Here is a 12,590-nt window from a genome sequence, read left to right on the forward strand (position 1 = left end):
ACACATTTAAATAATGTAATAAAAATTTTACAAAATCACAATCAAGGTGCGTACGTAAAATAAAATTTATTGTATTCTCTAGCTTTTACGTATGCAATGCGTCGATAGTTAAAACTATATGTTTTAACACTCACAAACTTTTTTTATAATTTAACATGTATATTATTAGAATCTTATCACAAAATCACATAAAGCATTATTTGTTTAAACAAATTTTGCAAACTTGTAAATTCTTATGTTACGTCACAATAACTTTAAGCACCATATCAATGTAACTCGTGAACAAATTTTTAAGAATTCGACTAAATTTATAGCTAAGGGACTAGGCCTAAGATGCTACAAAAGAAAAGGTTTGAAAGTTTCATCAGAAATACAATAGTCACTGTAAAATTGATTCATCAATTAATCGGAGAAAGAAAATGGCAAGAGTAAATGGGCTAAGGCCATTTTAAAAAAACAAAGACGTCTGCCTATGAAAAAACTATTTTAATTTTAACCAATAAATACCTACACATTTCCCATAATTGTGACTTTTTTTAATGAGTAAAACAATTCGGTAGATTGTTAAAATAAAGAAAAACTTAATTTTCTCTTAATTAAAAAGATCATCTAAATCATTTTAAATCAAATTTATTAGAGTCACTAGCAAACCAAATTAATTTTGAATATTTATCTCTTAATTTCATTATTTTTTTATCAGCTGTTACAAGATTTTCGCATTCAACTGATCAATTGAACCACTCTGCAGTTTGCACACAACATAAATGTCTGCTTTGAAAATGTACCTATTTTTTGGTAACTATTGCATTTCTGAATAAACTCCCTAACAAATTCCCTTATTTGTAAAATGTAAAAAATCTAAACTGATCTAGTTTTAAATACATTGGTTTATGGAAGAATCAACGTTTCTAGAATCTTTGGACTGACATATTATGTGTATGTTACATGTACTTTAAAATTACGATGCGGAATACGACTCGAATTAAATGAACTGGAGAATTTTAAAGTACACCTCTATTTGGTAATGGTGACACTCTAACTAAGTACAAAATGGGGTACAAAAATATAAAATCTTAAAATTTAATATTATCGGCGGAAAGACATTTTCGAAACAAATCTAATATTGTTTTTTCGTGCTCATCAATTTAATAATCACTACGTCTATGTAACTAATCAATGATACAATTCCTGGATTTTAACGATACCGAAGAGTTGTTTTACCACTGCACTTGTATAAATACAATATAATTTTCTTTATAATGTTTCCACTATTTATTTCTTTTCTCAACACTGCAAAGATCATGCAAATTTAAAGTTGAACCAACATTTTATTTCTTATTCTATTAAATATCTCATTATTTGAAAATATACTTGATATTAATTTAAAAAATATTCACATTCCATTCGATTCAATATTTTTTTGTTAAAAACAAAAAGAAAACAATTGAGCATTTCATTCCAGAGATACAGATATCAACTTTATTTTCAAAAATGTTGTAATTTTAGGTACATTATTCTGGTATACCATTCTGATCTATCGTAAGGATAAATGCAGAATTATATTTAATAGTAAGGAAGCTATAGGATCTACAAACTTGTTTAATACAGACTGCTGTACAGGCTCGTCCATTTTCGATGGGAATTCAGGGTATTTCAGAAACTACTAAAGATATGATAAATGTGACACCACGTTCTCGAGCTCGATTTTCATGGCAAACTCGACTGTCAGATCGGAAATTTGCTATCTTCATTTGTTTCTGAGTTACAGGGCGTTTCTCGTTATTGTGACACTTTTTAACATGTCTGTATCTCAGCTGTTAAATAAGTTAGAGTTAAAGTGAAAACTGCTCAAGACTAATTCTTTGGCGTAGAATTGAATGCCGGTATTAGATTTTTAGTAGATCTTAAGATTTCGGAGTTATGACCCAAAGTTATATTTTTTTAAATGGAAATCGTAGCTGACCATGGCCTAAAAAAATAGAGATTTTTTTCCGCTTTTCAGCAATATATCACATGCTATAGTTATTTTTACAAACACGGGAGATACGGGGTGTTTTATATATAAATTATATTTTTTTTCCTTTTTAATATGACCGGCTATGAAAATACAGATAAAACTATAATTCTTACTTTTACAAAAGTCATATCTGTTGTAAAAATATGACATTTATTTTAAATGCACAACATATACTCGTGTGATAATATAATACTAACGAAATTTTAGGAGATAGGTGGATAGGAACAAACGGACCGATCAGATGGCCAGCTAGGTTACCTGATTTGAGTCCGTTGGACTTTTTCCTTTGAGGTTTTCTAAAAGACATTATATTTAAAATTCCTTTTAATAATATTTCAAATACCTATACATTTAATGAATGCTACCCGAAGCGTTGCCAGAAGATGCGTGAAATGTGTGACAGTTGAGGGACGGCAATTTGAACATTTAGCTATCATTTTTGAAAGTTTTTATTGATGTAGGTACTTACTATTGTTTAATTTACGTTTAATATTGTAACTTCAGTTGAAGTGGAATAAAAATTTGAAAACTCTGTCTTTTCTTATCTGTAATATATATTTTAAATAAACGTCATATTTTTACAACAGATATGAGTTTTGTAAAAGTAAGAATTATAGTTTTGTATGTATTTTCATAGCCAGCCATATTAAAATGTAAAAAAGGATCGAATTTATATATAAAACACCCCGTATCTTCTGTGTTTGGAAAAATAACTATAGCATGTGGTATATTGCTGAAAAGCAAAAAAAAATCTCCATTTTTTTAGGTCATAACCAGCTACGATTTCCATTTAAAAAATTATAACTTTGGGTCATAACTCCGGAATCTTAAGACCTACTAAAAATCTAATACCGGCATTCAATTCTACGCCAAAGAATTAGTCTTGAGCAGTTTTCACTTTAACTCTAACTTATTTAACAGCTGAGATACAGACATGTTCAAAAGTGTCACAATAACGAGAAACGCCCTGTAACTCAGAAACAAATGAAGATAGCAAATTTCTGATTTGACAGTCGAGTTTGCCATGAAAATCGAGCTCGAGAACGTGGTGTCAGATTTATCATACCTTTAGTAGTTTCTGAGATACCCTGAAATCCCATCGAAAATGGACCAGCCTGTACAGAGCCTTCATAAATGATTACAAGCTACGTGACTGCTGAGCTTAGGCAACCCAACAATGCACAACTGGTACTGGTAACGAAAAATCCCTAAATCTTGGCAGCTCCAATGATTCCTTTTACAATGAACAATGACAAACTGCGATCGCTGATTGGTTGGATAGAATCTCATGAAAAATTACACCAATCACAGCCGGTGAAACAAAATGTTGTATTTTAATATAATCTTGATGTTATTGTATTAGTAATTTTACCGAAATTTGATTGCCAATATGAAGGAAATAAAATTACTACTCCAAATAAAATTTCTGGTCATGTGGCTAGTAATCACTTATGAAGGTTTTGTATATTAGTAGCGTTCGGTCTAGAATACGTCTCTTTGTCTTTTCATCTGTTACTATTAAAAAAGGACAAAACACATTCGGAGCACCCAGATGTCAATACCGAACGCTATTGTTTGTCTAGGACTGTGTCTTTAATAGTAAGCCAGATATAACTTAAAAATGCTACAAACATATTTAAAACAAACTGTTTGAATGCTTTTTATTTAAATTCACCAATTAGAGCAATGGTTGTAAAAAAAACAGAGACTTGACAATTCTGGTCCAATGCTCATTTGTTTATATAGCAATATAATTAGAAATTCAATGAAAACATAAACTTTTGTCCGAAAGAAAGTATTATTTAGTTACAAAGGTAAGACAACTCAATTTATTGAAGTTATTAATCTTGCTAAATTGACTAATAACGGGACTGATGGTACCAGATTTTGTATCTTTTTTTTATAAAGTACCCTCCATATCTTTATACTGTATATTGAGTGACCTATATTTATCGAGTTCTTTTTAAACAAATATAAGTTTTTAAATTTGTTGACCTGTATTTGTAAAATAAGTTTTAGATACCCACTCTTAATTATGATAACTGGCTAAAGGGCTTAGAAATATTGATGAGAATATACCATCATCGTCAATGTCATTAAGGTGCTAAACAATCAATACTCCTTTACATAAAATAAAATACCTTATGTCGTGGTAATTTTTTGTTTTAATTGCTCTCCATATCAAAATCTGGTACCATCAGTTTCAAGTTTCAAATTCATAATATATTTGGGGCACCTTGTTCTCTCACTATACTTTATACTTAAATATAATTCGTGGAAATTTTTAACTTAATGAATTATCTCACATCTAGTATTGAATAAGCTGACAAGTTAACAATTTATTCAGTTTATTACGTGTTGTTTGGGGAGGTTTTTTAAATGAAATTGGAAGTTTTATAGTGAATTGTTTCCTAATTAAATAAATTATTTACAGTTATTAAACTGTTTACTTCTGTATTTTTCAAAATTTAGAAATATTAGTGAAAGTAACTTATTTAATAAAATATTTGAATTCAAATTCAAAAACTTCTTACCAAGTCAGAATTGTTGAATATACAGTTTATAAATAAAAAAAGTACTTACCTATCTATTAGATATCTGTAAGTACCAAGATGAGCGAAAATGTTTAAGAAAAATCAAAATTTTTATCAAAATTTATTTGTTCTAGATTTAACAATTTCAGGAACCTTCTAAAATGATACGTCCATGGAATCACATTCGCCTCATTCTTTGGTACTAGAGTAGATAACTGGTAATCATCGAATTAGAATCGTCGGATAAAATTCAAAGGTCTTCGTAACTGATTCCACAGACTTAACTTTCAACTAGAACCTATTCACACATCGGTGAAATTTTATGTAGATTTGTTCCAGAAAGGATCAAATCTCCTCAACGTCCGGTATATGCCGGCATGGAAAGAGAACAAGTGTTATGATCCGAAATGAGAATGTAGAATAGGTAGTTTTTTCAACATATTTAATTCTATATCTAATAATACAAAATAAAATAATCTGGAATAATAGAATAATACAAAAACTTTTCAAAAAACCTCCCCTGCTCAACCTGGCGAACGTCGAGGATGTAAAAATGCTAATCAGTCAGACTTTTCGCTAATTTTGTCGAAGCGTACCTTCCACTTGTCCCGGACGCCCAACAAAAATTTTCCGTTCCACTAGGACGTCTTGTGTTTCTTCTTCGGATCCCTCCGCCTGTCGGGCTCGTTGTTCATCAGCAGCTTGAGGTCTTTGTAATCCAACTGCAAGTACCACCGAATCACTGTGAGGCGGCCCAGGTCCGTGGACAAGCCGGCGCCCAATAACTTAATGTACGTCTGCAGGTGTCACTTTTATTAACCATTATTGGTTTTTTGGTACTGCCCTTCCACCTTTCCTTCATTGAATGGGGTGACTTACATCCAGAATATACAAATTTGTGGACTGACTTTTATAGCCAAAAGAACTTCGTTCCGTTAAAGATAAAAAGTCCAATATTTTTTTTATACAAGGTGAATCTTCAGAGTAAAGGCAAACCAATTTCATTTGAGCTCTGGCGCAGTGGCAAAGTAGCGGAGTGAGGGCTATGCGTGGGTTATTTTCTACCTGGAACTCTTTTTGGTTTGCGCATGTCAAGCGAAGAAATTAAGAAAAAAATGAAAATTTAACATAAATACTCATTATTTATTGTGATATTTATAAACTGCCCCATTCTTTGGGTCATTAAAGATATAAAATAACAAATTACCAATCAGCATACAGTTCATACAATGTTTGTTGAGACAGATTTCCTAGAAAAGAATAAGCCAATAAAGTTCTGTTATCGGAACTACTGCAAATATTTACCGCGGCGGGAGCGTGCCCTGAAATTTTCCGCAAATGTCTTTCTACTCCGGGTGTCGAATGCGGTTAATACCAAGAAAGTGACGCAGTGATTTTCTTGGAATTCTATCTCACCAAATATCGAACGGACTGTATAATTTTAAATTAGTGATGAAGTTCTTTTGGCTTGATGAATCAGACCACAAAGTTTGTAAATTTTATACAGAGTGATTAAGTCACAATATCATTAATTTTAACCACATACTCGGAAGACAGAAAATCAAAAAATTTTGTTCTCGATCTTTTAAAAGATAAGCAAATTACCCTTTTACTCCCGCTAATTCGACGCTCTCACATTTTCTGACCGGGACGCGCTAACGGAACACAAAGCGTTCAAACATTGAAGCGAAACAGCGCCAGAACCACATAAATAATAATAAACTATTTAAATCTACTACTGTTAATCGCATCTTGCGCATTGTTTTCCCGCAAATTTGGAGATCACGTCATAAATATGGGAAGGAGATACAAAGAAAGTATGCAAAATGCTCAGTTTATTTCGGATTGTTTCGCGTGTCAGTCGTAATGGTTAATTTTGCGAATTTTGAATATGCGGAAATGATGGTTTTATATGGGGAATGTTTACGAAATGAAATGCTGTAGCAGAATATCGAAGGCGTTTCCCTCATAGACAACATTTTCCGAGTCCGCGGACCTTCGTGCGAGTTCTTTAACGTCTTCGCGATACCGGGTCTTTGATACCGCGACTAGAATTTGCAGGGCATCCGCCAAATGACTGGATGCTGTTTTAAATTTAGTTGAGGAGCAACCTAATATTTCGACAAGGCGGATGGGGACATCCCAAAGCATGGTCTGGAGAATATTACGAGAAAAGTGTTTTTTGGCAAGGCATGCTCATAGTTCCTCGAGGTCCTGCTGGGCAACAATGGCAATTTAATATCTTAATTGCATACTTTTAAAAAATAATTTATATTACCTACATATTTTGACATTTTAAATTATTATTGGCTGAAGTGAGCAAGAAAAAACATGAGTTTATAAAATAGTCAATCAACGGTTTATTTATACCTAGATTATTATTATTGTTACTAGAAAAATGTTTAAATTTGGCAACGTCGCTTCACGCTGACATCGAGTTGTCTTGGGAGCCGTGAATGTAACAGTGCCGCCAGCGGTCATGAGCGGTTGGAAAAGGGGTTTAAATAATGATTTGATATTTCGGCGAAAATATGAATTTTAAAATTTGTTTATCACTTATTCATATTCTACTCATTTTCCCCATCTTCCCCTAAAATTAATGACATTATGACTGAATCACTATGTAAATCACTCCATATGTTTGTTTTATCCATACTTAAAAATTACCAAGGTGCAGCCAAATTTTTTAATATTGGTTTGATGTGCAAAACCTAGTTTTAGTTTTTATTAAAAAAGAAAAATGTTAATAAAAAACAATTGGACATGCAGTTTACAGATATGGTACAAATGAACTACTAGTGTTTCTAGGTAACTACTTCAAACTAATCATTGCAAATTTTGATTATATAGAAAAAAATTAAAATTCATTAAATTAAGTTTTTAATCTCCATAATAACAACCAATTCAAATCCATATTACATTTACAATCTATACTTGTAAGAGAAGTCGTGAATTATCTTTTATTTTTGATAAAATTGAAAACATGGTCTTTGGCATTGGTAACATTTAAAAAAGACATTACCACAGAAATACCATACTTTATGATTCTTAACCTGAAATTGTCCTTTATTCCATTCTTCCTGGAGTCTGTACCTACCAGAATATGTCCAAACCCAAGTTAACACAACACGATATCCTTGGTTGCAACCCTTGTGTTAACACAAATACCACGGCGACACCAGCAGATTTCCATTATTAGTTACATGAGCACCAATGAAGGAAATACAAATATTTTTCTACTTACCAACATCTCGTCATCTGGTATCCTAGACAAAAGATCGAATAATTCGTTATTAACGACGGCATGAGGACGAAGTATTCTCCTGAAGAACTTGTTGGTACCCCAGAGCATAAGTAGGTAACGAATTGGTAGGATATACAAGACTATTGCAGCTAATATTAAGAGAATGATCGCTATCCAAGATAAATACGGAACGGTGAAGTTGAAGGTGCTGAAATTGATACAAATATTTGTTTGTTACAGGGTTACAAGTTGAGGGTTTTCCTTTTAACCTGACAGAACTCAAAAACTTAAGCAAGTTTTTCACTTTTTACAAAACTTTGTGTTAGTGTTGGTTTTCGAAGTATCTACAATCAGACTAAACATAACTGTACTATTTTTCTTAAGGAAACTGAAGTTTTTCCCAATTAAATTTATTATTTCCAATTTAATTTGCAACTCATTTAAACATAATTTTTTACTTATTTTTGATATAACAATATTAAATTACGTTTACATACAATTGAGTCGTTGTCGTTTGTTTGTTACAATTTTTCCTATCGGCTTTGTTTAGATTTGGTTTCTCTATGTGTTAACCCTACTACTTAAGTCTTTTTTTTGGAAAAACTAGTTTCTGTTGTAAAAAAATAGTTTTATTATTGTGCAATTTACACCAAAATCTAAGAAAATATGAACAATTTCAAAATTATTATTATTTTCATATAAATTTTACGCTTTAACAAAGTAAATATTTACAAGGAAGCCATGGGCGTAGAAATTATGCTTCAAGAAAAGGGCTAGCCCCCCATATCTACTTCACTGAAAATTGAAATGTAGAATTACTGGCATGGTTTTGTAAGTACTAAATGTGTAAAAAAAAATTAAGGTGCCTATCTCGAAAATGGTGCGATTACGGACCAAAATTAAAAAAAAAAAATCTTTTTGCTTATTTTTACCAAAGGAATGCCCTCTTAAAATATGCGCACTTCCTTGCGGGACACACCGGATTTATCTAGGTAAATTTTTTATTTTCAAAAATGTGTTTTAATTTAAGTTACTTATATCGTATTAAAAGAAAAACTAAAAAAAGAGCATATTTATTCACTTACTTCTTTATGCTTTCTAAGAGAGACGCAATTTTTCCTATCGCGTTTTGAACCCCTTGTGTGACTTCCTGTATAGCCTGCAACCTTTCTTTCAAGCTTTTCTTTTCCTCCTTCTCTTTTTCTTCTTCGTCGTCGTCGTCTAAATCTGATTCTGCTGTCTCGTCCCAAGGCACAGGGGTGGGTCCCGCTAAGGTTCTGATAATATATTGCTTTAAAAAAAATAATAAACCCGCCACTGGCATCATCCAGGGTTCGAAGTAGTAGCAAAGGATCAGCCACACCACCAGTGCGCCAAAACTCTGTAGTTTCGATTCCCACTCAAAGCAGTTTCTGTAAAACAAAACTTAATATATTGAAATCATTAAATAATAGTAACGTATTATATCTTATTCTTGTTCTAACATCACCTCTGAGAAAGACCACCTAAATGAGCCACTATAGATACGTAACAACTATTTTCGCATTTTAAGGATAACTTTATCAATTGGGCTTCTTGTAAATGAAATGAATGAATAGTAATAGAACAAAATAATATTTCAATAAAAAAAAACGTAAAAAATATGAAATTTTGAAGACAATGTCAAAAGTTTTGACAAAATGTATAGATTAATATGAATTGTTTTTTTGTCTAACCAATATTTGCTATATGTATTTATTTTTTTAATGGCTGACAGTTTATATAAAATATTTTCTATCGATTTCCAGCTGTTGAAGAATCCGACTTTATTTCGTTTTTATTTATGTATTTTACGTTAATAAGATTTTTTATAACACCTCTATTGATATTTTTTCTAGTGGTTTTAATTCTTCCACGTCCCATTTTTAAGTACGATGCTCTTCCTTACCCTTAGCTAGGAATTTTTGACCTGCATTTGTTGTCTTCGGGTTAGTCTCTGTAAGGGCAGACCCGTTCATGTAGATCGGTTATTAGAAGGAAGAAAAATGAAACGGTCTTAAGGCTCAACCAGCTAGAAAAATTAGCCATCGCTCAATATACGTAAAATGAAGAACATATGAGATACTTGTGAGAAGGTCAGATTTTTACAACCTGGTAAGACGGGGATCATTGGAAATCGGACAACATCCAAATTATATGAATCGTGAACAACGCTTTCAAATTCGTAAATACTAGTTACTTCATTTAAACAACAAGCAACGGTGTGAGAGGAGAATGCGTGATATACAACTGCGCAGATCTGCGGCAACGACACTCGCGATACCGCAATGAATAAAGACCACACCCACCATCCTTCTGAGCATATGACGAGTCGCGCGCAGCGGTGTGGGGGACATACCCGAGGTCCCGCCTTCTACCCCACTCCACAATGACGTTATCGGATACGTAAGCGGGAACTCCCACCCAACTCCCACTATTGCGGAATTTTATCTATGATTGCGGAGGCCTAAATGCACGCTCAGCGGCTCAGCGGAGCCAAGGACGTGAACGTACAGGCTCACACTCCATCCTCACTCCCACTATTGTGTTGTACAGACCTAGATATACAGGGTGTCTCACGGTGACGACCCATTACAATTATTTCAGAGACTACTTCGATTTGAATTTTGAAAATTTGGGATACCGGGTTTTCGGGCATGCCCTTCTCAACTAAAATAATGGCGTCCACGAACCACTTCCAGTTATATCGGAAGTCACCATCAACTTGCTTATTTTAAATGGAACACCCTATATATTATTGCAATTTTGGATTGTGGTGGACTTCTATGGAGTTTCCCTATTATTAAAATTAACCGTTTTCGAGATATTTAATTTTTTTCAAAAAAAAAAAATGGAGAGAAACAGTGACTAGCTTCAAACCATGTAAATTTTGTAGTAATAAAGATAAAGCAACAATATTTATAGGGGAGATAGACCCCTAAGCTTCCCATCCATATTTTCAAAGTGGCTTAATTGCATACAGGGTGCAAGAAATTTAATGCCGAGTTTAGTTAACTTCAAACCTTCATGTTTGTCTGTCAACAGTTATTTATTATTATTTATTAACAGATGTTGTAATGGGATTCTAAGCAGAACATTTACAGTTTTTAATGAGACATATCCCAATTTTCCACCAATGAGCAGAATAAAGTTAAGAAGAATTCTAAAAAATCAACTTCATACATAGTAATACACAATTTTAATTATGTATGTTGATAATAATAATGCACTAAGATATTAAAAAAATGACTTAAAAAAGTCATAAGTGTTCAATATGACCCCCATTAATTCTAATGGGCCGTCACTATGAGACACTCTGTATACATAACGACACCGCCGCTATAAAATTCATAGCGGGTTTATCTCATAAAAAACAATCCTGAGGACAATAAAAGCAAGTCAAAGATTTCTAATTAACACTAAACAAGTACAACGTAAGTAACTGGCGTTAAAGATATTTTTTGTCTCAATATATTCCTTAGATAAGGCCTTGAAAAAAATATTTCAGTTATCTGAAGTCTAAATTATTTTTAGGTACCTATTTTTTGTGGCTGTTTAGATGTTTTTATCTTTATTATTATTTAATTTGTAATTTTTTTCTTATTTTCTCTCTAATTCTTCTTTACTTATGTGTTCATTTTTTGTATACATTTTTCTGTATGCTCATAAAGGAATAATTATCTGAGTGTAACATGTTTGCATTGTTTGTATGTACAATAAGTAATAAATAAGGAGCCATAAACGTACAACTACTTACTGAAGGAGTTTCCCAATTTCGTAAAAGTATATAATAAAAGCTTTCAGTCTCAAAACGTTCTTAACAAAAACTTGTCTCTTAAATTTAACTTCGGTTTGCATATACTTCTCTTCTTTCGGATTTAAAGTCCTTATACAAGCTCGGATGGGGTTCCATATTATCGTCATTTCTAGAAGGATCTGAGGATTGCTACCTTTGGCCCTGCTCCTTAATTTTTTGTCCTTCAAAGCATACCATCTCTTTTCTCCGTTCCTTATTCGTAGTAACGGTATAGCAACTTTTCCTGAAGATAAGCATAATTTTCAAGTTCAAATAAAAACTGATTAGAGGCATATGTTAGTTCTACGCACCTAAAAACTCTACTTTATGGTCTCGGTCCTCATCGAACACCGTGATCTCCAAGATGTTGTTGATGTCTTTCACGTTGAAGGTGAAGATCTTGTTCCATGAGGGTGCCAAAGTTTTGTATTCCGTCTGAGTTTGAAGTCGAGAATTTCCAAGTTCGACAACGCAGAAAGGGTCGCTTTTTCCGCCTAGATCTGCAGCGGCTAATCCGCTGGCTTTGAACACTTTGACTGTCAGGTGGCCGACATCTTTTATATTGTGGAATGTTCGATGCCATATCTGCGTAAATACAAAGTGATTACTCGTTACAGGTTAGTGTACTACATACAGGGTGATTCTGAAAAAAGTCAAGGACTGTTTGGGCCTAATTTATTTAAGTACCAAAATGCACCCCTAACGACTTATAGCCCATTAAAGTTGAAATATAGAAGTAAATAAATATATAAATTTCTACTAAATGTTTGCTAAGTCTTGTACGTGTTTAGTCAATGCCAGTAGGTATACAGACTTCAAGAAATGGGTGGGGATTCTAGGAAAGACTTAATTGCAAAAAGTGAAGAACTTCGTTTCTCGCGCCTTCTCTTGTATACTTAAACGGTTTTTGTACGGAACTTTCAATTTTAATACTTTCACACAACTCATCGAGCAATCCATTCTCCTCCAAATTACTTTTTC

At 32.8% G+C, this 12,590-nt stretch overlaps 1 protein-coding gene across 4 annotated transcripts in view; it reads right to left on the reverse strand.

The window, feature by feature from the left end:
• Nucleotides 1-3,365: 3,365 nt before the first annotated feature.
• Nucleotides 3,366-12,590, reverse strand: part of LOC108904847 (multiple C2 and transmembrane domain-containing protein) — a 248,046-nt gene continuing 238,821 nt past the window's right edge. For 3 of the 4 annotated variants that reach the window (XM_018707541.1, XM_023454110.1, XM_023454103.1), the window contains 5 exons: nucleotides 11,921-12,194; nucleotides 11,571-11,853; nucleotides 8,881-9,207; nucleotides 7,796-8,003; nucleotides 3,366-5,348 (listed from right to left, as the gene is read on the reverse strand). In XM_018707541.1, coding sequence (XP_018563057.1) covers nucleotides 5,190-5,348; nucleotides 7,796-8,003; nucleotides 8,881-9,207; nucleotides 11,571-11,853; nucleotides 11,921-12,194 — 1,251 coding nt within the window. In that variant the 3' untranslated portion in view covers nucleotides 3,366-5,189. The remainder of the gene's footprint in view (nucleotides 5,349-7,795; nucleotides 8,004-8,880; nucleotides 9,208-11,570; nucleotides 11,854-11,920; nucleotides 12,195-12,590) is intronic. The other variant, XM_018707542.1, reaches the window with a different exon arrangement.

The sequence above is a fragment of the Anoplophora glabripennis genome, unplaced genomic scaffold (assembly GCF_000390285.2).
Source record: "Anoplophora glabripennis isolate ALB-LARVAE unplaced genomic scaffold, Agla_2.0 scaffold104, whole genome shotgun sequence".
In the NCBI taxonomy this organism is placed as follows: domain Eukaryota; kingdom Metazoa; phylum Arthropoda; class Insecta; order Coleoptera; family Cerambycidae; genus Anoplophora; species Anoplophora glabripennis.